The sequence below is a fragment of the Rhinolophus sinicus genome, chromosome 14 (genome assembly GCF_057876585.1).
Source record: "Rhinolophus sinicus isolate RSI-liver-muscle chromosome 14, RSI-T2T, whole genome shotgun sequence".
Taxonomy (NCBI): domain Eukaryota; kingdom Metazoa; phylum Chordata; class Mammalia; order Chiroptera; family Rhinolophidae; genus Rhinolophus; species Rhinolophus sinicus.
In genome coordinates, this window is record NC_142514.1 from 45,161,937 (window position 1) to 45,188,996 (window position 27,060).

The 27,060-nt window shown below is 38.9% G+C and overlaps 1 protein-coding gene across 8 annotated transcripts in view; it reads left to right on the forward strand.

Moving 5' to 3' along the window:
• The window catches only part of PATJ (PATJ crumbs cell polarity complex component), a 301,329-nt gene that overhangs the window by 262,922 nt on the left and 11,347 nt on the right, over window positions 1-27,060 (forward strand). For 7 of the 8 annotated variants that reach the window (XM_019731220.3, XM_074334813.2, XM_074334816.2 and 4 more), the window contains 7 exons: window positions 3,312-3,505; window positions 5,739-5,886; window positions 6,980-7,066; window positions 10,758-10,872; window positions 11,594-11,631; window positions 14,967-15,089; window positions 15,839-15,943. In XM_019731220.3, the coding sequence (XP_019586779.3) occupies window positions 3,312-3,505; window positions 5,739-5,886; window positions 6,980-7,066; window positions 10,758-10,872; window positions 11,594-11,631; window positions 14,967-15,089; window positions 15,839-15,943 (810 nt within the window). The remainder of the gene's footprint in view (window positions 1-3,311; window positions 3,506-5,738; window positions 5,887-6,979; window positions 7,067-10,757; window positions 10,873-11,593; window positions 11,632-14,966; window positions 15,090-15,838; window positions 15,944-27,060) is intronic. The other variant, XM_074334815.2, reaches the window with a different exon arrangement.

The following is a 27,060-nucleotide window of genomic DNA, read 5'->3' on the forward strand; positions in this document are numbered from 1 at the left end:
AGGTGTAAATCCACATAAATTAAGAGTATAAATTATACACTTCAAATCTGTTTATTTTATAACAATTATACCTCAATAAAAAAGTTTAACTATATCTATTTGTGTTGGATAGACCCTCAGCTGAAACTGTTCTCTTCCATAAAGTATATTCAGGTACAAGTGAACACTCAGGACAGGTTAACATGAAGAAAGCAAATTTGTTTTAAGTGGAAAGAGATCTTATTTGAAAGGTCAAATAAACCATCTCCTGGCATCTAGCCGAATTATATTACCCAACATGGATGGATAGTCTCCACTTCTCCTTAAAGATGAGCAGGACAGGCTCTTCTCTTCCCCCAGACAGGATCTAGTCCATAAGAGCATAACGTGTATTTAGTCAATGAACGTAGCTCTTCGTTTGGTCAAGCAACATGTTTCCTTTCTAAGCAGCTTTAGACCCCACATTTCAACTGGTTCTAATTGTGGTTGCTAAGTACAGATGCATGCCAGTGCATAATCAGCCTGTGGCCTGCAGGTGGTCTTGAGAAGAAGACATACCAGCTTTGGTGTGGTATATTTTGAGACCATGAAACAAGGCAACTCTACATCAGTTCATTTCCAAACAGTGGCCTTTCTGTTCATAAGGGCCCTCTACATTGTGCAGGCTGGTCTTCCATGGCTTTAATACTATCCTCATGTTCAGCTTAGGACCAGCCAGATTTTATTTACAAATATATAGTCAAATAATATTTTAACATGGTAAGATTTATGATTCTGTCATTAGCATAGACTGTCTTCTTTCTGGTTCTCCTTTCAGGGTCAGTTCCTCCTCTTACCCTACCTCTACTCCCATTGTTCCCTCTATTTTTATGTGGGGGAACAGGAAGGGTAGAAAGCGGATGCCTGGTTTTCCCTGTGGATTAAAATAATGAGGAACTGCTGCCCTACTTTTGTTATTCTTTCCTTCCAAAGCAGTGGTTCACCCACCTTTCCACTTGCCCGTCCTACCCAAGGGACCCGATACATTCCCAGTGACAACTGTGACTTCCTGTAGCCCTTCTTCTCAAATAAGGAGCCCTGGTTTTTCCACCCTTACCCTTCTCCAATCAATGTTCTAAATAACGCATGTAGTGCTTAAGGTAATACATCACCCCACAATATTCTAGCCATACAGCGATATTTTTCTTATGAGTATTGTGCATTTAGTGGCATCTCTTGATAAGCAGAGGAGGAAATCAAAACTTTGAATTGACAGCAAATGGCTTTGATTTGAGCAGGCATCTTGATGCTAGAATTTAGTACAAATTGCCTTTGTAATATTAGAGCTTAATGACAATGCTTTTGATTAAAAGTATAATTGTTAGGGCCTTTTAAAAAGGTATTTTAGAGGCTTCTAGAATTCACCTTCAATCCATGGAGGTAACTTTTTTCCAACTGAGTAACAGAAGTGGTCTTGTGTGCCATCTATTGGAATACAGGAAAATAATCAGCTCAGACCACATTTTCTAGAGATGTTGTTTTCCCCTTTGTTCTGTGGTTTCACCTCACCAACAGTGAGAATGGACCTAAAGTCGCAGTGACTTCTGGTGCTGAGAGAAAACAGCCCTGATTGCAATTACTTCGATTCCTTATAGAATATCAACTTTGAACTTACATCAAGCTTAACTGTGTGCCAAGCCCTGTGCCGAATGCATTACAGGGTTTGTTTCATTTAACCCTCCTGACACTAAGTCAATATTATTATCATTATTGTGTCCAATTCATAGATGATACAATTGAAGCTTAGCTTGAGTAATTTACATAAGGTTTCACATAGTAAGTTAGAATCAGCACTCAAACCAAAGTCCATCTATATCCGAAACCGTGCTTAACCATTGTTATTCTGGATACAGTTAATTGAGTACACAAACCCACCAAGATATACCAGGAAAGAAAAAGTAGCTTAAAAAGTAGCCTTCTAAACATTTTCTTAACAGAGTCAACTTTGAGTAACAGCTCAAAAGTCACCTTCTCCAAGAAGGGTTTATTCCTCTTTTCTCCGTTCTGTGTCACCATGCTTTATGACATGAGTCCTTAGTTTTTGGAATGTTAGAATTAGAAAAACTTCAGACCAGCCCCTCACTATATAAACGAAGGACTAGAAGTCCAGAGATAGGCTTGACCTGCCTAGGACACACACGGATGGACCAGCATCGTTAGGGAACTCTTCCATTCTGCCATCTACCTGGCCATGGCCTGGACCCATCCTTCCCTTTGTTTGAGTCTTTTCTTAGCTGTGACCTTGAGGGAATGACCTGTGACTCCTTTCTTCTGAGTCCTGCACTCCTCTGCGCCTCAATTTCTTCCTGTGTCAGATTCACTAACCACCATCAGTACTTGGCTTTCTCTGTGGCAGGGGCTCCAATAACCCATTCTAAGAGGAAATTGTGAGGCAGCATGCTATAGAGACTAAAAAGGTAGTCTGGAAAGATAGTCCGGTTCAAATCTTGGCTCCTCCACCTGCTCGCTGTGCAACCTTGATCAAGTTACTTAACCTCTCCATGCCTCAGTTTCCTCATAAGTAAAATGGTAATAATATCTGTTTGCGAGAATTAGTATAAGGATTAAATGAGTAAATATTCATAAAGTGCTAGTACACAAGCACTACATAAGTATTTGTTAAGTAAAAAATTAATAAGTTGACTATGATCTCCATTTAACAAACAAGGAACTAGAGGCTCACAGAGGTGGCATGACTTGCCCAAATTCACATGACTCACCAGAAGCAGGGCCATGGTTTTACTCAGTGCTGTTTCCAATACAGTTTGCTGTGTCGTGTGTGGTCCTATCTGGGCTTACTCAGATCCAGATTCAAATGAGGAGACTTCAGGGGGTCTTGGACGCTGTTGGAAGTACTGGTCCCTCATTTCCTCCAACCTGTTCTGAAGTAGTCGTGATGTCAGCAATTAAGTGAGGATGCCAAATTTAATAAGCAAACTGAGTCTAAAAATGCTGACCAAGTACTAATATTTATTTCCCTTTTGACCTCAATTAAATGAGCCAGTTAGTCCCTGCTCTCCTTCTCTCATGTTGATTCCATAATAAAATTCACAGCTATGCAAAATTGCATTATCATGTGTGCTAACCCACCCTCTATGCTTATTTGGGGTGGGGGAGTCACCTCCTTTGCATTTGAAGCAGCTACGACTGCTAGTTGTCACTCCCTGTGTGCTTTGGAAATAGCTGGAAATTTCTAGAGGTTTTTAACAGGCAGCATCAAGGAGCTCCAGCTGACAGAGCAGGCTGAGAGGCCTCTGCTGTCAGCAGCCCATCTTGGATGCCCATTGTTCCAGGTTAATGGGGTTGACCTGAGGAGCGCCAGCCATGAAGAAGCCATCACAGCCCTGAGACAGACCCCCCAGAAGGTGCGACTGGTGGTGTATAGAGATGAAGCGCACTACAGGGACGAGGAAAACTTGGAGATTTTCCCTGTAGATCTGCAGAAGAAGGCCGGCCGAGGACTGGGCCTGAGCATCGTTGGGAAACGGTAAAAAAAAAAAAAATGTTGTGCAAGTCAGGATTAATTGGCCTTTTTCTTTCAGAGGTCTAGGGACTAATGCCTATAAATACTGAAAGATAAAGCCTAGTATAAACTAATAATATGATTTCTAAAATTAACATATTTATAAATATTTGAACAACACAGGTCATATTTCTGAGCAAGATCTTACTCCCCCCAAAAAATATGTCATATCAAGATAAAACTCTAAGCCAAATCAACCTAGACTGTTCAGACTTATTCCTATATAGAGTAAGAACAGTCAGCAAGGTTCTTTCAAGGTGGAGTCACTTAGATCTGAGGCTTGCAACGGTTTATTAAAGTAACAATACCCAAGAAACAGCTAATATCAATAGATAGATTTATGCAATCTTGGGTTAAGAAAATTGCTCTGCCATAGAGTACCATGTTAATCTAATACTGTGAAAGTAGTTGAGGAGTTACTAAAACTAGTTGAGTAGACATAGTTGAGGGACACATACATTCTTCATCACAGTAGTTTTCTATTAGAAAGACGTCCCAAAAATAATAACTTGCACCAAAAATGGAGGTAGATCCTGGTGGCTAGGCTGTTCTTTTGAAGACTATGCTACTTACCCATATGATGGGAATTACAGTAATTGTTCCAGATAATATTAGTAGATTTCTCTTGCATTTGATTAGACAGGTAATACGAAACTGCAATTCTCGCTTCCAATGTTTTACTGGCTTTAGATATCTAGTGTGTATTTATTCCAACAGGGTCGCAGAGTTTTCAGGTAACATTCCAATGTGGTCTTAAATGATGTGAATCATCTTCTTAGAAAGAATTCGAGTTCGTTTTATCTGTGTTATATCATGTGCCCTCACAGACCTCCGATGACTAGCTTTCTTCCAGCAGTCCAAGGTGTTATTAAAATAAAAATATTAACTACCATTTTTGAGCACTGATATTGTGCTAAGTACTGTACGTTTATGGTCTCATTTTTTTTTTTACTTCAGCACCATAAAACCATCACCCTGAAAATGCATTATAAAACAAAACAGTGGAGACTCACATTTCTAAACAAAATCAATGCACATCTGGATGCAGAGTAACTGCTAGAGCCCATGTTGGAGTCTGCTTTCTTCTTGTGACACATACATGTGCCTGGGAGATTCCACTTAGAGTAATGGTTTTTACTTTATTATCTCATAGTAGATGGATGAAATAGTACAATACCGGTATTTCAGATTGAGGTTTTAAGGAATATTTACATTCCTTAACACAAAAAGTTCCATTGTAAAGGATCAAATAGATAAGCTCTCAACATTCACAATTCTTTAACTAGTAATTGTATGACTAGGAATTTATCCTAAATATATGCTTGTAGATATGTTACTCATTGCACCTTGTTTGCAATATCTAAAAAATGGAAATAACTCGTGTCCATCAATAATTAACTGATAAGTGAAATTAAAGAACATCCATAGAATAGTATGCAGGCATAAATAATGAGGAAGCTCCAGTGCCAGTCAAGACCAATTGCCAAGGTGTAGTAAGTGAAAAAAGCAAAGGTAAAGAAAACAAAACTGGAGGGAAAAAGGAGTGTATGTGCATGTATATCCATTCATACATATGTGTACTACACACACATGCATTTGCTTGTGTATACACACAATGTCTCTTGGAGATATCCAAGAAGGGTAACATTGGTTACCTAGGAGAAGGGAACTTGGCGATTGGGGAACACACGTGAGAGGGAAACTTTTCAAGGTCTCCCTTTTTAACCTCTTGAATTTTGAGACATCCGTTTATTTATTTATCAAAGCAATACAATTCAAACCTTAACGTAATAATGTCAGGAAAAGGGAGTGTGAGAGACTAGAAATAGATCAGATGCTAATAATTGAACTGATCTCTGAGGAAATAACCTGTACATTTTAAGAGTACTTAACTCCACTTTTTAAGGTGAATTTCCATTTCATTTCACTAAAATTATCCTCTTGTAGAAATTATGCCCTTGGGCCAATAAAAATGAATATTACAATAGGCAGCATAAATAGGCATAAACTATTTAAAGGGTGAGCACTCTGAGGTTTATCATTTGGGAAGTTAGTGGATATTATTGGATTAGATGGCTTCATAGGGCACGTCTTCCAAGTTTTAGGACTTAGTGAATCTATGTAGAATGTCAGTAATCTCAAATTGAATAAAGGAATATTAAATTGTGCCAATACCACTGCTTTATGATACTCACAGAAATGGAAGCGGAGTGTTTATTTCTGACATTGTGAAAGGTGGAGCCGCAGACCTCGATGGGAGATTGATTCAGGGAGATCAGATCTTATCTGTGAATGGAGAAGACATGAGAAATGCCTCACAAGAGACAGTGGCCACTGTCCTCAAGGTGAGTCCGTAGGCTGCTTTCTGCCTTGCTGGCACAACCGAAGTCCAGTGGGAACAGTTCTGATCTAGCTTAGTTGTAAAATGTGTTGGATGTTATAATGGCACTAGTTTTTACCGGAGGTCTAATCTCTGATTATTTTCGCCAACCAGGAATAGCTTTAAAAGAAAGCTGTTATATTGACTTAGCAGGATTGAAAATAACCCTACTTTGGGATTTCTAAGCTATATTTTCCTACTTGTGAAAATTCCAAGTATCTACAGTTGTCTTAGTCCAAATGCATTTGATGGGATGGGCTGTCCTGGAGTAACAAAATTCATCCTCCTCTCTCTAAGGCTGTGTCAGGGAGCATATTACTGGGGCTTCATCAAATACAGCTTTTATTGCTTGAAGGAATGTTAAGACTACCTAGACCAATTCCTCCAATTTCACAAGTGACGTTCGAAAAGTAGAATGGCATACCCAAGGTCATAACACACTCCTTGAGTGGTTTTCCTGCCACCCAAGCTGTCCTCACTGAAGCTCTGGAGATGCTAAGGTGCAAAATTGACTTCCAAGGGTCTCTGCCACCTCCTTTGGAAGAAACTGGTCAATAAAAATTCTTGTAAATATCCATTCGACTACAACCAGGTGCATTTTATTCTGTTTCACAAATAGCCATGGACGCTTTTGCAAAGACAAATGGATTTTGTTTCTTTTAAAATCCTGATTTCCTAATATAGTCAATTCTCAATTATTACTCAAGAGAGGATTTATTTGTATTTGTAGATTACTTCTGTCTTTGATTTTTCTGTGTTCCTTTTCACCACTTTTTCTTAGTTATTTCACTGCTTATTAGAAGGGGAAAGGGAGAGAAAAGAGGTGAATTGAAATGTAATTCTTTAAAGAAGTCATGAAGTCATGAAATGAATATCATTTAGTTCATACATTTTTGTTATTTTGTATGTTTTTTTGATTACTGAATTTCCTTTTTGCCCATTGCATTCATCACTCATTTACAATTCTTTGCTGCAGAGATGAGGGGAGGCTCTGCTGTGATCATTTAGAACATAAATGCTACTGTTTTTCACTTCTGTTCTTTTCTTGTGTTCCCAAGTGTGCACAGGGGCTTGTACAGCTAGAGATTGGAAGACTCAGAGCTGGTTCCTGGACCTCCTCGAGGAAGACATCACACAACAGTCAGGTTGTTGATGACTTCCTGTCAGACTGACTCACTCCCTGTCCCCGTTGGGAGAAAGTCCCTGTTTCATAATGACTGTTTGGCAATAATGTGTACTGTACAGCATATTCCCAATACCAAGTTCAGTGTATTTTAATGTGGTGTTCAAAATAAAAATGAAAGGTGGGATGGAAATTTATTAATCCCTAGATTTTTCTCTCCTTTATTGCCTGCAAATGTTTTCTTAGGACCGTTTTTCTCCCCCACTATTAGTTCTATATTGCCTATGCATGCATGTACACAGCTGTGTTTATTTAAAAAAAAGAAAGAAAGAAAGAAAGAAAGAAGCAACATCTGGTGGCAATTTGACCCTCATTAGCACAACATTGTTCTATTCATTCAATTAAATATTGCTATAAAGTTAACTTGTGAATAGCCACTCACACATGCTGAGGGCAATTAATGGTATATTCCTAGGAGAGTGAAATGTGAGGGTTTCTCCTGTGGGAGGGAGGCTCACATGGGTGATATTTTGTGGGTTAGCAAACATCTTATGTTTATTTGCAAGGCTGATATAAGTGCCACTTTTTTTTTAACAAAGTATATTTCACTGTTTTGTTTTGTTTTCATTGTAATGGCTGAGAAAAATCAAGATGGTAGACTATATGTTTAGTCCCATTTGGCATATAATAAAACCATAGAAACTTATATGTTACTCCTTATTCCCCTTTGTGGGTTATAGATGAGCCTTTGTTTTGAGGTTAAAAGCATGACTTTTGGTCCCTTCCCCAGTTGCTTTAGACTTAAAGCCTTTCCAAGACCTTTGTTCAGAAGACTATCTGATTTTTGTGGTTAGAACACAGGTGCTTCTGAAATGCTATTAGCTGCCACCTTTGCCTCATTGGTGTTAGAAAATAAGTGAGGAAAAACACCATTGTACAGATAGTGTCTCAGACTAGCTGGCTTGTCTAAGAAAATCCTCAAAGAAGTCAAACCCAATAAACATCACGTTAAGTTTAGAATTTTTTTCTTTTTTTTTTCTTTTTTCTTTTTCTTTTTTGCGTTTCTGGCTTATGTAATGGACAGCAAGTATCTTCTGTGCTGAGACACACTGCCGCAGTAGGATTCCAGGAGTGAATGGTTGGTGATGATTCTCAGAGACTTGTATCAACAGTGGCAACTTGGGATGCAAAATAGTTGTCTTAGCCCTTCCTTAATGGAAGATGTATTTGTTGAGTGATGTTAGTAAAGCCTCTTTGTACACAGGAGGTTAGAATGCAGAATGGACAATACTGGAGGTGAAATTTATTCTTCCTGGAGCATACGTAAGGTCTTATTCCTCATGTCTTGTTCCATTGGGTCTTATTCCAAAAGGAGTTTGATAGTTTGAAAGCAGGTAGAAGGCATCCCAGACAGAAGGAGTAGCATATGAAAAGGCGCAAAGGAGTACAGGAATTCCAGTATTTTAAGAAAAGTTTGGACTGACAGGTGAGGTGGTGGGTAGAACTGGATTTCTGTCCTTGAAGAATGTCTTAGTGATGAACAAAGTTCATACTCCGGTTAAATACAGAGTTAACAAGTTTAGCTGCTGTATCATTAAATGTCCACCATTACCATCTATCTGGTATACAAATGTGAGCTGTCATATTTTAGAAACCAGGGACAAAGTGTTATTTACTTTTATTTCACCTTCTTGTACAGAATTTTTATTTCAGAGGGTAGAAGTTTAATTCAGTTTTAAGAAAAACAGTAAATATGTTTTATCCTTACTTTGTCCTTAAAATTATGGCTGAGGTGATGCGAGAGTCTGCACTGATATTTGGCTAATTGGAAGAAGGCTTCTAGCTGGCTATGAAAAGGAAGTGTCCTCCATTATCAGTTCAAGATCAGCTGGTGACCCAGGTGGAGGAAAAGAGGGTCCCTTCCCAAACATTTCATCTCTAGACCCAGGACCCTCTAAGGACAAAGATTTCTGTCTTAGCAATTATAAGATAAGAAGATAGATGCCTTCTTTTGAATGCCAAGGAGAATTTTAACTCGTTGACTTGGCCTGGAGAAAGTGGGTTCATTAAGAGATCTTCTAGCATTGGGGCCTCTTCTTTCAAAATGTCTTTTCCCACCAACCAGGAACAAGTATCTCTATTCTGCAGAGGAAAGTGTGTAATAGAAAAAAAAGCACTTTAGCAATCTTTTCCTCATGTAACTGAGGGAACACTGCCAGGCAAAGTCCTTATTTATAAAGGCCTTGGCGAACACATTTTTCTGAGATTTTTTTTTTTTTTTTAGGCAAAAGTTATGTTCTGTACTTCCTCAATTCAGAGTAGTTATCTACGCATTATAGCACCATTGATTTAAATCATATCCTTTCAGGAAAAATATAGGAAAGTGACTGTTCAGCTTGGGGCTGGGAACCGCAGGTTGCTCAGCCTATACTTAGGGGGTGAGGTACAGTGGGCTGTTCAAGTGTTTGGAGAACTTACCAAATCCAAAAGAAAAAAAAGGAAACATATAAAAATATTCCTTTAAATGTATATATTCATTCAGAAATGTACTAATGTTTATAACTCACTTTGAAGTGATTTTTTTTAAAAAGATCACTTGAGTTATGAATAAATGAATGGATATGTGAAGAGGACAGTATAACAAAATATTAATTGTGGAATCTAGGTGTGTGTATGGATGTCTACTGTATAATTCTTTTAACTTTTCTCTATAGTTCAAAATTTTATAGTAAGGAGTGTTAAAATATTCAACAACTTGCATCATAGAACTAAGGAAGTGGACCAAATTATAATTTATCAAGTGATAATTGTGACCTTAGGTTTAGCTTAAAATTTTGAGGCAATTAGGCATAACCTGGATAATTTGGAAGAAAAAAAAAATGATTCACTATTGGTAACATTGTGTTCTACATTGGAAAGGTCCTTCATTATGTATCTGATTTTCAGTGAATAGCCACTAACCATACATGACTATGCATTGTAGACCTCAAACATTTATTTAAATGGATAAAAGGACAGTAATGAAAGTACAGCAGTAATGGAGGTACAGAAGATTGAGCTGAATTATTACTGACTCTAGGAAAATCTTTGAGAAAAAAATTAACATATTGCTAGAACAACATATTCCCTTGACGTACGGCTTTTTCCTACAATTGAGGGTTCCATTTGGTCAAGTTTCTATTAATTAAGGTTTTTTTTTAATACTTGTTTTAGCAAAATAGATCATGTGATTTGGGTGATAAGGGAATAAATATTGACTCTAGCCCCAAATGCACATAGTGTCGTTAACTGATCATATGTAAACACGATATAACCACTTAGGAAAATGTTTTTGATTTCATGTTGAACAAGAAAAGCTTCAATTATTGCATATTTTCTTCCTTGATGATTGAAGCTATTAGGTTGGTGCAAAAGTAATTGCGGTTTAAAGGGTTAAAAATAATTGTAAAAACCACAGTTACTTTTACACCAACTTACTACATATGAAAGCACATACAGTGGAGCAAGCAATGAAGAAAAATGTTAGATAGGATTGTGTTAGGATGGTAAAAGAGTGAGTATGGGTAATTTTTGTTTTTTTGTTTTTTAGCCTTTTCAGAATTTTCCATTTCATGGTTACAGTTATTCCAGTAATTATAATACTAATAATACGTATAAATTTTTAAGACCAAGTCAGTGTTTCAGCACAGCTGACCTCTGGGTTTCTTTTTCAGGGGAGTCAGCATAGCACACACAGCAGCTTTCCTCCTTCCCTTGCTCCTGTCATCACCAGCCTCCAAAACCTGGTCGGCACAAAAAGAACTTCAGATCCTTCCCCCCAAAATTCAGGTATTTCTTGGACACACCTCAAGCAAAACCATCCTATTCCCAGTTTTTGTTTTTAATATTAATATTTTTTAAAACAATCTTCCACCTTTAATTAAAATATTTTTAAATCTTTGAACTTGGCCACATAAGCTCCAAGCTTTCTAAGAGGCCTGCTCGGAAGGAAGTAAAGCCATAGAGATTCATTTTTAGACTGTACCTTTAACTTTTACACCAATCACATGAAAAGCAGAAATCTGAAACGCTCCTTCAAGTCAAACCATTTACAAAGAGAAAATTTAAAAATTACAGGTCACTCAAGGAAGGTCAGAAGTGCGTGTACCATTGGGGTGGGGCATGGCAAGGGTCTTTTTAAGTCTTTCCTTGGGTAGAGGGTTATCTTTGATGAACGCAGACAAATGTACAGTGAAACAAAATGGCTTGCCCTTCAAGCTATTTAATCACCATATTCCAGGCAGCTACTGCTGCAGTCCATCAGCTTTGTCAGACCAAATGATTATGGCCACATTGGTCTCCGACAGAGAGGATGTCTTTGAAATAGAAGACGTAGCCCCTGATCAATGGCTGCCAGTTTGGATTTTGGGAAAGTGTAGAAAGCCTGCTTGCTTCAGTATTCCCTCTTGAAAGTCCTAGAAAATGGTACTGTTTTCATGGACAATATTATATCCTAAATATATTACCTCTTAATTTTAAAAAGTTAATTGTGTTGCTTCTTTATTTGTAGGCACAGATCTGGGACCAAGGACCGTTGAGATTATCAGGGTAAGTCAGTTATTTTTGCTGTTTTTCTGGTTTATGTTGGATTTGCATAAAATGTACATTTTTCCCTTAATACAATTTGTTGGATTGTTAGTGTGCTCTTTTAAGTTACTGAAAAAATTTGTGGTCTATATAATGTAAACAAACTTAGAAAAATATAGTAAAACATATAGATGAGACCACTGTGAATTTTTTGGAACATCCTACCCACTACATTTTGTGTATGAACTTTAAGTTTTACAAAACAGGGCAGCTGGTTAGCTCAGTTGGTTAGAGTGTGGTGCTCTTAACAAGGTTGCTGGTTTGATCCCCTCATGAGCCACTGTGAGCTGCACCCTCCACAACTAGGTTGAAACAACTACTTGACTTGGAGCTGATGGATCCTGGAAGAACACACTTAAAAAAAAAAAAAAAAAAAAGTTTTACAAAACGAAAAATGGTATGGTATCATATTAGACATACTCTTGTAGCTTTTTTTCACGTAAAAGCATGAACTTCTCGTCATGCCAATAAGTATTTTTTGACAGCATATAGCATGGTTTTTATTGGTTACATAGTACTCCATCATATGAATATGCTAAAAATTTTTTAATCATCTTCCTCTAATAAAACAATTAACATATGTCTCAACTTTCGCTATCTTTTATAATAAAATACCTTTGTATTTTCTTTTATGCCCATATCATGGGTGATTTCCTCAGAATTAACTCCTAGAAATGAAATTGTTGAGTCAAAAGCCACACTTGTTAAAAACTTGTATACATATTGCTAAATGACCCTCCTGAGAAGATTGTATAATAGGCATTTCACTTCATAAATTTGTGAAATCCTGATTTTCAAACTCCTGTGTGATATCCAGAATATTGGAAAGTAGTCTTCTCTTTTGATTGCTTTGACCAATAAATTTGGGATTCAAGAAGTCATTAAAAATATATATATATGACCTTGTTGTAATCATAGTTTGACCATGGTGATGTGATATCTAGCATAGCTTAGTTCTCTGGAGTCAATCACAGCTATGTTTGAAAGCACTCTACTATGCTCTGTGACCTGTGGCTAGTTACTTAACGTCAGTTTTCTCACCTATAGAATGGGGATGATAACACTATGTACCTCACAAAGTAAATATTGTTGTCTGGATGAAATGAGGTATATGTAGCATAGTACCTAGTGTATCATAAAGTCCAGGAAGTGGCATCCATTATTATTGGCTTCAGTTTTGACTACATTTGTTCCCAGTATTCTTCCACCAGAGTGGCAACTGAGATGTTCCCATAATGGGGGAATTGAAATGTACCAATATGTGCATAATTATAGATGAGGAAACATCGTGATGGAATTGAACAAAACCAAATTATTACATAAATTTCTCCTTATTCCAATATTTATAAAATGTCCTTTTATGTTTCCTTGTCATTTTAGCCATTTGTTTTCATAATGTTTTATAAAAAGGCCTGCTCCTGTTCTCCCCACACCCGATCCAAGAAGAACAATCATAATGAAACACATCTTGCACACAGGGCTTTACTATTGATGCATTCAGAAAATAGAAGCTAGACACAAGTCCTTTGGAAAACAGGATATAGGCTACCTATTAATGGAGAGGTCAGCATTGCCATTATTCTGTCTTGTAGGCGTAATATGGCAGCACTCATAATAATACATATTGTTAATAATAAAGAATAATTCCTCACACTTACGTGACATGAGTTTTTAAAGTTTTTTCATATATAGATTTTTGTCATTTTCTTCTTTTCCATTTCCAACTTTATTGAGGTCAAATTGAAGCACACTAAGCTGTGTGTTTTCAAATGATCATTTAAAACTGTAGAAGCCTTGCAACCGCACAGGTCCCTTTGCCACAAACCATTGCCATAGTTGTCATATATTTATATCTATGTAAACTGAGAACCCCAACAAAGTGTTATAATTTTTGCTTTTAACGATCCTACATATTTTATAGAATTTAAGAAGGAAATGGGTCTCATTTTCCTGGTATTTTTGCATGGCTGGTAATTTAGGGTTTTATCCTGGATCTGGTGAATGTTATACTACATAGACTCTGAAGAAGGCTGATGTTCATGTGTTAGGATGCAATCAACCCAGTTCGATTCAGACTGCATGTTCCGCCTCCCCTTTTGGGAGTGGTGGTTCAGTGCTCTAATTTGGGTCTGTTTCATATACATGTAGCTTATACTTGAGCCTGAGAATTCTGTGGGTTCACTCACAGAGGATGAGGAGCCCCTTCTCCAGCTCTCTCTACTCTAGTTTTCTTCCTTTATACTCCCACCGCCAGGGGCTCCTTTTCCTGGTCCCTCTGACCAGAAAGATGGGAGTTTTCTCTCAGAGCGCAGCGTGTACCACCTTGCCAGCTCCTCGCCTACCTCTCACCCTCAGGACCGTACTGCCAGGAAAACAACAGGGACATTCATTCCCGCTGTCGTTTCTCCAAGTTTTGGCTTTCCCTCACAATTTGAGCGTCTTTACTTTTCAGAAGCCTCAGGTAGTTGCTTTTTGTGTTTTGACAAGTTCTTCATTTTAATCAGCAGGAGAGAGACACTATAGCGTGCGCATGCCACCATGCTGAATCTGGAACTTGTCATTTGTTCTTCTAATGACTTTTAAAATATTAACCATATGATAGAAATGTGGGGGAAACCTGGACTATCGCCAGGATCCCTTCAGCAGGATCCGAGTGAGCCACGTTGCCTCACCTAATCATCTTAGGGAACATTTGCAGTCACATTTCACTTCTCTCTCCAAACTCTGTTGTCATTGTACTGAGTGTCCTCTAAGAGCCTTTGTTTTAATGCAGTCCTACAGCTCTCTTAGAGCCAAGTATGTTTGTTCACACCCAAAAGAGCAGGCTATGTGTAGCAGTTTAATTATAAACACCATATGAAAACATACTTGCCAAGTCTGCATCAAAATTGGCCACTAAACTGAGCAGTTGCACAGGATTTTTTGTGCGTGTGTTTTGTTGTTGTTATTGTTTTATTTGTACTGTTGCCTTTTACTGAGCCTTTTCTATAGGCCTGCTCTGCACTGTATCACCTCATTTAATCCTCAAACCAATACTGTGAGGTAGGCGGTATTCTCCTCATTTTATGCCTAGAGATGGAAGCCCTGAGAGGTTAAGGAACTTCCTGAAGACGCCCCCAGCTAATTAAGTGCTCCAGCTGAAAAACAGGTCTTTCTGACTCCAAAGGCGCTGCGTTTAATTCCAGTGTTACCCTGGCCTCCTGCATCAAAGAGGATTTTGTTCAGCGGCTATTAGGGGACAATCAGGTTGTGGCTCATTATTAAATATGTGTTATGTTTTGCTTCTTTTTTTTTAGGAGCTCAGTGATGCCCTTGGAATCAGTATTGCTGGAGGAAAAGGAAGTCCCCTAGGAGATATCCCAATATTTATTGCCATGATTCAGGCCAACGGTGTGGCTGCACGTACACAGAAGCTTAAAGTAAACAAAAGGGGAATGGTGAAGTGCTAACAGCATGTGGTGGGGTGGGAAAGGAAGTTGCAGCCATGGGCACTTCGTTTAAAGTTGGAATTCCAACAGCCATCAGAGACCCATGCTGAGGGCAAAATGCACTGGAGAAAGTTTATACCTGAAATTCATTAGGTCCCTGGGCATATAAAAATATTATTGTTTTTATCAAAGCTTCTCGATGAAAGAAGAAATTGCAGCTCATTAGCAAAGCCTCCCATACCGTTTTTTTTTTTTTTCAGCACCTCAATTCTACTCAAAATTGATTTTCACGTAAGAGAGATTTGACCTTAGACTCTTCCTTCAAGCAAAAGAATCAACATTCTTATGAGTTTTTTCCCCATTGCCCCTTAACTTAGGTAGAAAAATAAGGCAGAAAATATTTGGCTTCCTCATTAGAGCTTTATTGAACAGTTAATTTGTACACCCCACTATTACTGGCGAATGGATGTATGAAACACCACCATTACCAAAATACAAAAGTGGCCTGCCGTGCCTTTTAATCATCAAATCTGACCCCCTTCTTGTTTCTCTGATTGGTCTGTATTTGGGGAAAACCATAAAAATTCCTCATGCTTCTGGAGCATTGCATACCCAGTAGAAACTCAGAATCTTCACAATAGCCACAAATGGGAAATATGACTTACAAAGAATTTTAAGCATTCTTCTCAAATTTAATTTTTCTTAATGATAGTGATTTTCTACCACTTTTGTACTTCCAGGTTGGAGATCGGATTGTCAGCATTAATGGGCAACCTTTGGATGGGCTGTCGCACGCGGATGTGGTTAATCTGCTGAAGAACGCCTACGGTCGCATTATCCTGCAGGTACCGCCATCAATAGAACACGCAGCTGCACGAGGCAGATAAGTGGCGTGCAAAAAAGATTGAGCGTCACTGGCAGTAGGCATCACCACCCAGCAGGGTGCTTGCTGATGTGAATTATGAAGGTTGAAAGCAAGAAATTATTATTTTTATTCAGAAATTCTTTAATGCCACCCATACAGGCAGTGAGCATGATTATATGAAAGCATAACAAGGGGAGAAAAATTACTCTTTGCTTCACGTGATAAATCAACAAGGCTTTTAGCTTCCAGCGTTCTTTTGTAAATCTGAGTTTGCAAGGAATAGGAAATGATTTCTTTTCTTAGGCCCAAAAACTGTTACTGAACTGCCCAAGTGCGGTTTCTTCCACTCCCTTTTAAGAAAGGGAGAAATACAATGCCCTTTTTCCTGTAGCATAAGTGATCGCTAACACTGTTAAATTCTCACTGCACAGTAGTCATCAACCAGGGCAGACAATTATTTATCAGCTAGCATCCCCAAGAGTATTGTCCAGGGGCACAGAGAAATATACCAGGAAGTAAAAACAAGGTATGCTGATAATTACCTCTCCTTACAGTTTCAGCACTTCAAATATCTGAGATTGATATCATGCAGTGAGTGAGAGGCTGCATACTGGCAGTGAGTTTCGTTAATGAGTTTCCCCCAAAATGCATGGTAATAATCACCATACTTCGGCACGCAGTGGTAGTATTACATGGTTTATAGGTAAAAAGAAGAAAACCTTCCATGTAGTACCTTAGAAAGAGGGCTAGCCAGTCCCTCAGTTCATTCTATCCTTAAAGTCATGTTTGAATTAAAAAAACAACAACATTACTTTGGGGAGAACCAATTTGTGGGGCTTAACTCTCACATCTCAATGGTCTAAGTCTAAAGTGCCAGAACAGACATTAAAAAAGTAAGTGGCTTTCTGCATATATGAAGGGAATCATAAAAATACTGTCAGTGGTTCCAAAGGAGTTTCTATGATCGGCAACATATTATTCAATGATTTGGTTCCCCACATTTCTATTGACACAAACCAAAACACTACATGGACTGGCTGTAGAGTCCGCTTCCTCTCTCCTGGTCCTCACTTTCAGTGGAAACTTACAGTTACCTCACATTCCTCCCTCTGCCAGCGTTAGTCTGTAAATCCTTCCCTTTTCTTGTTTGCTGTGCTTGATTTCCCTTCAAATTAGACTGACCCCTAGAGGCCCTGCAAGTACAATTCTTCAACTTCAGATCTCTGATCCATTCGTTATACAGAATTTTAAGAGGAAGTTATTTTAAATGATAACCATATCAAGATACAAAGAGTATTTACCTTAGCAAAACCTGGTATTATTGATATTTTCATACACCAGTATAATTAGTTCAGCTCCCTTCTTCACAAAATGAGAAGGCCATGTAAAAGTGTAACATTAACTATAAAAAGTACCTTACATGAGAATGTACTCGTGCTCTCCCATGCAGAATTAACACATCAGCCAAACTGACACTATGAACATACTTTTGAAGAAGTTCCTTGTTTTTCCTATTTCTGTATTTTAAGAAGAAAATGACATTTGGTTTCAAAATGGTCTCTTGCATTAATCATATTAGTTGGTGTTATTTGTTAACATGTGTTACAAAAAGCTTAATGGAGTCCTTTGGGATTTTGACAGTTGTATTGTACACACTTATGGGTATGGAACATATGTGCTACCAAAGGCTTTAGACACAAAGCCCAGGAAACTCTTATGTCCTGCATCAGACGCCTTTCAGTTACATGGTGTATTTGCTTTCATTAAAACAATGTGCATGAAGTCGTACCAGCAATACAATGATCACAGCTGACTGGTCATGAGGTAATTATTTTTATTATTGGGTGAGCCAGCCCATTGGCAGAGTAGTAGGGAAGGTCAGATAATTGTGTCTGATGATGTGGAAGAGACTTATCGTCAGTGTATCAGACAAAGCAGTCAGCAACTGCTGATTGCACAAGGAGGGTTAAGGTCTGGGTCAGCAGACTGAAGGGTGGAGAAGGGGAAAAAAGTGGAAGAGACAACCAACATTTCTGGAAGCTTCTACCAATAGTTTACATTGCTATCTCTAGATATAATAAGGAGGTAGATGTTTCTGCCCTTAAAATCTAATGGTTTCTTATTCCTAGTTATAGTTTTGATCAGTGCAGATTGATTTGGCTATGAGGGGTCATTTTAAATGTTCCCAATTAGACCAGCTTCTATAGTTTGATAGTTTGCCGGTTGAGCTCTTTTGCCTATGAGATTACCATAAAATCTTTTTTTGAACAAAATCAGGTAACCCAGGCTCTTTGCTAAAAAAAAAATTAAAAAAAAATTCAAGAACATAGATTAAAAGAGCATATTAGGGATTTTTATCACTAAGCTTGTTCTGGGTCCATTAAGAGACTTCCCAAACATACGAGAATGGGCGGATTGAGGTAGCATTAACTAATCTGGGAAATTTCAGGGAAGTATATTGAGAGAGAAGACAACATTATCGTTTGAGACATCCAGGTGGAGAGATGTCCAGCAGGCACAGGACATGTGCTGTCAATGATTAGGGGACTTCATTGCTGGAAACAGAAGGGTTACGTACATAAAGCCATCCGAAGCTTTTTAATGTTGACATCCCCACTGCCTGACATATTATGCTTCTTAGATATTTGTTGAATAAATGAATGAAAACAGTGTAGACAAAGTGGACAAAAGCTTGTAGTTAGCAGCAAGTAGGGAGGTCAGAAGAAAGGCTGAAATCATGGCATTAATTAAGGGTCTAGCTACAAAGTCATTTGGGAGGCCCTATGACGGCATCCTCCAGAGCATACACACACTCAAAAAAAAAAAAAACTGATACAAGAGGGTTTAGCTGCTGGTTAGAAGAGAGAACCCCTTCTGCTAGTTAAGATATCACCGTGTTTCCCCGAAAATAAGACTTAGCTGGACAATCAGCTCTAATGCGTCTTTTGGAGCAAAAATTAATATAAGACCCAGTCTTATTTTACTATAATATGAGACCGGGTATGATATGATATATGATATGATATGATATGATACCCAGTCTTATTTTACTATAATATAAGACCCGATCTTATATAAATCTTACATTAATTTTTTCTTCAAAAGGCACATTAGAGCTGATTGTCCGGCTAGGTCTTATTTTCAGGGAAACATGGTATGTAGAAAACAGTGACTGCTCTTGTAAATCCTAGATTGAAAATGAAAGATAAAAAGTAAGATACAGGATTAATTTAGGAGATCTAATATCCAATGAATAGGAGTTGCAAAAAGAAAAACATAAAAATAACAAAGAAATGAAACAAATTCAGCATCAGTCCCATTAATCAGCGAGCAGGATAAATAAAACAAGAATGATAACTATACACATTCTACAACTTTCAAGGAGATAAGCATAAGCTACTTACAAAAGAACAAAGGATTCAAATGGCACCTGCCATTTTTTAAACAATGTATTTCTGAGAAAATGAGTTTAGGGTGTATTCCAACAAAAGAGCAAAATCAGAAAGATGGAAGCCAGTGGACCCAATGCTAATGAACATTGAAGTCCCAAGACAGCTGTGTAGCAGGCATAGAGAACAACTAGTCCAAATTGGAGCAGGAGGAGAAAAGGGTTCCAAGAGAGATGCCTCTGAATTAAAGAGGAAAAAGAGGAACCAATAGATTATCTCATGTTTAACTGAATTAGAAGTTTGAGATCAGTAGGGAAGTTTGGGGCTACATTAATGATAAGTATATTAAAAATTAAACAAAATGAGATAATTATTAATCTTATGGAAAATAAACTTGTACCAAAAAAAGGAAATGTAATCATAGTTTAGTAGTTGGCTCAATGTAAATGACATTTATATAAACATTCCAAATCATAATAATAAAACCAGTACAACCAAGCAGCATGATACATGAAATATTAGTAGCATGGGGTTTGAGGTGTGTTGGTGGAGAGGATAATATAAGAGAATTAAATCTTTATCTTCTGTAATAGGATATGATCAGATAATATTTAAAAATGAAAAATGAAGAGCTAGAAGTAAAAGCATGCTTTTTAGAAATATGGAAGCAAATATTAGAAGAAACAGCTAAAATGATTAAAAACAATTACTTTTAGGGAGTGAGAATCAATAGTTAGGGAAGAAGGAGGCAGTTTTCATTAAATACTATAGAATCATTTTGATTTTTTTAATTATACAGGAATATATTTGATATTTTAAGTTGAAATAAAAAAGAAGAAATTGTTGGAAATTTTCAGAACTGCAGAGGTATAAGAATATTTAAAGAAATATAGGAAACAAGTAGAACTTAATATAAAAGTTAAATGGCAGAGTTTGGAAAGCTAAATTTTCATCTATTGGAAGAGAGGTTCAATAGACATCACCAAGGTGATAAATTTCGAAATAGGTTGATGAACATATTATTTAGCTTATACGTCTAGGATTGAAAAGAGTTCAGTGTGTCTCTGGGGAGTGAGAGTTGACTTTTTTATCATGTACTATACTGTTTAGTTTTGTATCATGTGCACAGAAGAAGAAATATCCTGGAAAAATAGAAAAGAATCAGGAGTCAAGAATACAGTTCACAGACACTAAAGGAGAAAAGAATTTCAAGAATAGCACACTTACCAAGGAGGCAGAAGGAAATAAAACTGCAGAGAAGTCACTACAACTGGCAGATAAATCCCTGGCGATCGTTAATACAATAGAGGGCTTTCTTTTAGAGTTGGTGTGGCAAGTCAATGGAGCGCAAGGGAGTAGTTAGGAGCGAAGGAGATAGAAGGAAAGGTAAGGATGATGTTACCTCTGAAAAAGAAATTTTGCAGGGAAGTATGAGTCTGATGGCTTCTCTTTGAGGATGATCGTTTTCTAAGAATGAGTAAAGAAAAGATTTTGACATTTGAGAGAAGTGCTCCCCAAACTTGAGCATGCTCTAGAATCACCTGGATGGCTTGTTAAACTTGATTGCTGGTTGCCACCCCCCAAGCTTCTGATTCCGTAGCACTGGGGTGGGATCCAAGAATTTTCATTTATAACAAACTCCCAGGTGTTGCTGATGCTGCTAGTTCAAAGACCAACCTGAGACCCACTGGAGCAGGGCATTATTTAGGGATGAGTAAAGATTTACACGTTTTTCTGAATGCCTGGAATACCCATCTCACCCCACCCTCATCCCCTCTTTTTACATCTTATGAAATCCTTTGTTTAGAAATTCTTCAACCAAGAATAGGGAATTCCTAGGGGACATTCCGCCCCTCTGCATGAATCAGTCCAAAGCAGGGATGGTAGGGAGAGTGTTTGTGCCTCCAGCACAGGGCCTAGCCCACAGCAGATGTAGGCATCTAAGTGTTGGAGTCACTGAGTAGGTTGCTGAGCCGTGCTCATCAAGCTGAAGGGCATGGACTTACAGAGAACAAATCGTCAGTTACCAGTTCCGTCCAGAAAAATTCTGGTGGAGGAGGATGGATGGGGTTGGGAATTGAAAATGTGTGTGATAGAATGTGCAGAGCAAGCATCCGAAGGGTCCAGGACAAGGAGCTCAAGGTTTGAAAGTTGAAATGAAGACCCAGTGGAAGTTCCATAGGACAGGGAGGCAGTTGTACCTTTTGAATCCTGTCCCTTAACTATTCAGTTTCCTGTCACTAGGGGTCATAGCTCCTTTCTTTCGGGGTTGCTGTGAGAAGTAAATGAGATGTAACATTTAACAAAAACAGTGGATTGCAAGTGGTAAGCATTTAATAAGTGGCATTTTATTACTTTCACTATAATGAGAGAGGCTTGAAGTCAGAGGATGCTAAAAGTCCTTTTAAAATCCTGGGAAGTGGAGCAGTTTTCCAAGTAGCAATTGAGATGTGTGCCACTAGATGGCCAAGTGGCTGGTGGTCACTTTGCCCCTTCTTATTTTACTTCAAACATTTGACACTTCCGACCAGTATATTTTAAAAACAGGCACGTTAAAATCAATGTATTCTGATGTCACTAGAATCAGTGTCACTAGATTATAATAAAAACTTAAAGCGGATGTGCTTTCTATTTCATTACGTTACACCAAATGCCAGGCCTGGGACAAGGCGAGCTTTCCTTGATTTTCTTCAGTAATGTGCCCCCATCTTAAGATGCCAGCTTCCTCAGGGATCACCTTAACTTGGCAGCCTTCCTGTCTGTTTTCAGCACATCTGCACGATGGACCTGGGATCCAGGCTCAGTATGAGTGCTGAGATTCTATTTTTTGTACTTTAAGATTTGGGTCCTAACAAATCTAAGGGCCAATCTGATTCCTTTATGGGATCGACAGGTCAGGAAAGTTCTAAGCAGGAAGCTCAAGCTTTTGTATACTATTCCACTTACCTGGAAAATATTTTGACTTCTCAATTCTCCAAAACATAATCCCCTTCAATCTGTTTTATAAGGAAAGGTACTCATCCAAGGGTTTGTGCAATAAAGACCTATGCTTTATTATTCAACTGGAAGGTTTATTAAACATGCATTGTTTTAATATAGAACTTACATTTCTGATCAAGTTTAGTTTTGCTTTTAACCTAAATTATTAAATACCATAAAGAACCAAGGCACGAGAGAACATATCAGAATAAATACCTTCCTACAGTAAAGCAGTTTGAGGAGGAGACAAAATTTAAGAAGGAAATGAATATTGACGTGATCGCCTCTTAGAGAGGGAAGCACAGAGTGAGGGGTGAGTGCGATGGGAGGGGGAAGGCACAGAGTGAGGGGGAATTACAATGAGAGGAGGAAGTACATTTAGGGGGGAAACATGCATATTGGTTCTTCCTCTCCACTAATTCAAAGGTCTCTGCCTGTTCCTTAGGCTCAGAGGATAAGACTTCTTCCCCATCTCTCATTTCACAAGTCTTTCCCTCCTCAAGTGGAGTGGCTCCATCCTTCTTTCATTTCCCACGTCATTCTCTCCTCAGGTACAGGGATTTCCTCCTCCTCTTCCTTCCGGTCAGGGGCCTCCCTCTCCTCAGATGAAGGGACTTCTTCCTCCTCTCCCTTCAGCTCAGTGGCTTCCCTTTCCTTAGGTAGGCACTTACTAAATGTATGATCATAATAAGTTTGGGGAGGATGCAAGGAAACAAAGTACTTTCATTAAATGCCTAGTCAGAGTTTAAACTGGTGCAACCACTTGACCACTTAGGAAGATCTATTCAATTTAATATGTGCATACCCATCACCCAGCACTTCCACATCTAGTTATCTACCTTAACGAACCCCTCTCAAGGTGTCTATAGCAGCACTATGTGCAACAATAAGGAGGAACGTAAACTTAAGGAACCCACAGGGTTTGAACTAGATTAATGGTTTTGAAGGGTGAGTGGGAAGCTAGGAGGACATCTGCCACATCTCCAGGTCCCCAGGGATGAGGGATGAGAGGAAAGGTTGCTCATCTGTGTAATGTAAAAAAGCCAGGCCGTGGGCTGCAGATCTTAAGAGTTGGAGCTGGCCCTAGCTGGGTCCAAGGACTCCAGATACTACGGTTTTGAACCACATATTTAAGTTGCACAGACCTAATACTCATCATCTAAAACCTCAAAGCCTCCCTGCCTTACCCGGGAGTCCTGTCCTTCTCCTCTCTCCACTTTTAACGGCATGCATTCACATCTCCCTCACACGCTAGATGACATCAATTGCAAGCCTCTTTGTTGGATGGCAAGGAACCCATTTGCTTTCACTTGGTTTCCTCTGCTCCCATCTCTCTCCTCAGAACCTACCACAGAAATTTATACCCAGGAATTCAAGATTGACTTTAAAAAAAAAAAAAAGAGTAAACTTTTCATTAGTCTGTTTGCCTTCCCCCATCCCAGCACGGAAATAGACATCTCCTAGACTTACCTCCATGTTGTTCAGTCCCTGGTGTTGGTGGGGGAGAGCTCTTCAGATGCAGGGCTGAGCCAAGACTCATAGACCACATCTCTTTGAATTTGTATCCAGCTGAACATATAAACCCTTCCAGGATCAGATTATCCCTTCACAAGTCAATGCGTGGGAAGACCAGTCAACTCAGATCAAGATTCATGCAAATACCTTGGGCCAGTAAAGTCATCTGAGGGTAACATGGTTTGCGTTCCTCAGTTTCCTGTAAAAAACCAAGCCATCTGTGAAAATCCTTCACATTTCTTGTTCAGTCCCTGGGTTCCACTCCTACAAAAGAGGCATGGACCTGGAGAGCTTCAAGAATCCTAGGTGGTCTCAGTAGTTGGGAGTCCTCTTTAACTTCAGGGTTTGGGGGTGAACAACAGACCTTCATGTTTTGGAAGGAGGTGAGTTTTTCTGTAATAAGGTGCTGTAGAAGTGTTTTTAAATTTCTAGCTAGATTTAAATTGTTTTTAACTTTTATCCAAATACAACTGTGACTTTGGTTTCATAGTTTATATGGGTGATTTCATGGACTCTTGAAAGTATATTCTCTTTATAAAATTAAAAAGCTTTCATCCTAGAACATCCATGGGGTGTATAGCTCCCACACCCCTAGCCCTCTCTTTGTAGTTTGGGGGAGTGACGTTTTCCCGCCCCTTGCCAAGCAAGTGTCATGATTTTCTGTACTATTTGCAATTGCTGTTGGACTATCTCTCGGCCTCTCCTACCCATTCCATGTCTAGACTATACACTCTGCCTGCCAAATACCAGATCTGTACCCTCACACCGGGCGATTGGCCTCACACCACACGTGTGATTAAGAGCACAGGATTCTAGAGTGAAATGGCACGGATTTGAATCCAGCCTTCACTCCTTAACTGACCTTGGAAAGTTCCTTAAGCCTCTCTGTTCCAGATTCTTCTGTCTGTAATGTGGGAATAATAATGGCACCTACCTCTGTAGGGACTCAGAAGAATGCTTAGCATAAAGTAAGTACTAAGTTTATATTCAGTAGTTGTGGTGCTGAATAAACACGTGAGTAAAGAAAGGAACAGGTAGTCCTCAAATCTTGTCTTTTGAAGGTACCTTAGAAAAACTATTTTACTGACTTTCTTCCTCACTCCCATAATGGATGGTCTGTTTTCATGATCAGCTTAGAGTACATGTCCAAATTCCCACCAAGTATAGGAATCCCTTTACCACATCCCAAATTAATAGATTTTGAGTCTCCATTTGAATGCTTGCTTTGATGGGGTGCTCATGTGCCGTTCCATTCTGTAACTGCCTTAATTACTAGATTTTCTTTTTCTCCTTAAGAGAACCTAAAAACAATCTCCTTGTAACGTCTCTCAGTCTCACTCTGTTCACTCCACAAATACTCATTAAGTAATGGTTATGTGCCAGGCACATTGACATTGAGCAGCGGGAAAGATAGTCACACAAATACATATTGTCACAATTTGTGACAAATACTTTAAGAATGCTATGGAGAGGAAAACAGGAGAAATTAATTTAAACGTGGGAAGCCAAAGAAAGCTTGTATAAAGAAAGTGACATTGAAGCTGATGCCAGGCTGAACGGTTTAGGGGAGAGGGGAGGAATTTCAGACAGAACTGTAGAATGTGAGGTGGAGAGGAAGGAAATAGATGGGATTAAATGATAGGCAAGGGGAGGACCTTTGTGTGTATAATCAGGGAGTCTGAATTTTATTCCAAGTACAAAGGGAGACCACTGAAAGATTTTAAGCAGGGGAGTACCTTTATCCATTTTATATTTCAAAAGATAACCAGCTGTTGTGTGGAAGGAAGAATGGAAGAAGAGGAGTGGGAATTACTGTTAAAGGGCAGCTGATGATGATGGATTGAATTAGGTTGGTCACCATAGAGATGAAAAAGAACCAGATTCGAGAAGTGTTGGGAGTTGACTCCAGACGACTTGGTGGATTACATATGGCTGGTGAGAGAGGAGGTGGCTAGGAGGGTTGATATTCAGAGAGTAAGCACCTGTATCGTTAACATCCTCACTTCCTTTCCAGTTGGACAGTCAGCAGCCAGCAATCAAGTATTTTCAATATTACACCTAGTAGATTTCTAATTAGGCAATAACTGGAGGTGCCATCTACTAAGAGGAGGAAAGCTAAAGGAAAATGAATTGAAGGGATTTGGTTGCTGGATAGAGTTTGGAATTGGTTGTGTTGATTTTAATAAACCCTTGAGATATTAAAATGCAGATGTTAAGTTGGCAGCTGGATATAATGACGAGGCTGGGAATTGTCAGCACATTGGTGACATTTTGAGCTATGAGAATGTCTATACTGTCTCCTCGCCCCTGAGTATGCAAGCGGGAGGGAGGCCCAGGACCGAGCCACAAGGGGTGAGTAGAGTAGCAACGAGCTGGAAAAGTGGGCAGCAGCAGGAGGAAAGCCAGAGAGTATGGGTCACAGAAGTTTGGGCCTGGTGATGGGCATGCAATGGAGCAGGTTTATGAAGAGGGTGTAGGGTAAGAGTGGGTAAGATTACAAAGGTCATATGCAAAAATAACTCTAATATACTTGCTGTGGGGGAGAGTTAAAAGGGCTGGTGGTAAGTGGACGACGGCCTCTTGTGGTCAGGGAGCATCTGTCATTTCCTCTTTGTCTCTTATCCTAAATATGCCCCCACTCCGTTCAGTCATTTAGATGATGATATTTCCAGAAGATCATATAACTCACACTTAGCAGTGGTTTCCCCCTAGAATAGGATGCTTCACCTAGAATGTGTTCTGATCCAGCCAGGTATGGGGCCAGGGCTGCCCTGTCACATTCGTTTTCTAAATATTAACAGATGCAGCTAAGCTTACAGATTTAGGCAGCCGTGCCCTCTGTTGGTTTATTATGAAACTGCAATCAAATTCAAGCTCCTTTGCACGACTGTCAAGCTATGTCCCTCCGCTCTGCACTTGTACACTGAGTATTACGTCCTAGAAGAACAGTTGTTCAGAAGCAGGAGTAGCTCAGCAGCTCTTGAGAGTGAAGCTCCGATAACTTGTGGAGGTGGAAGACACCTCCAGGCTACGCAGACGAGGCTGACATTTTTGAGTCCCATTTCACAGATGAGGACGCTAAAACTCAGGCAGAGCATTGTTTCAGTGGCAGAAACTGAACACCAGAACTCCATTCTGTGTCCTAGTATGGATTGTCAGAGCTGCAGCCTATTTCTTCTGAAAGCTTTGGAATGATTTGTGCAGGATAGAAATA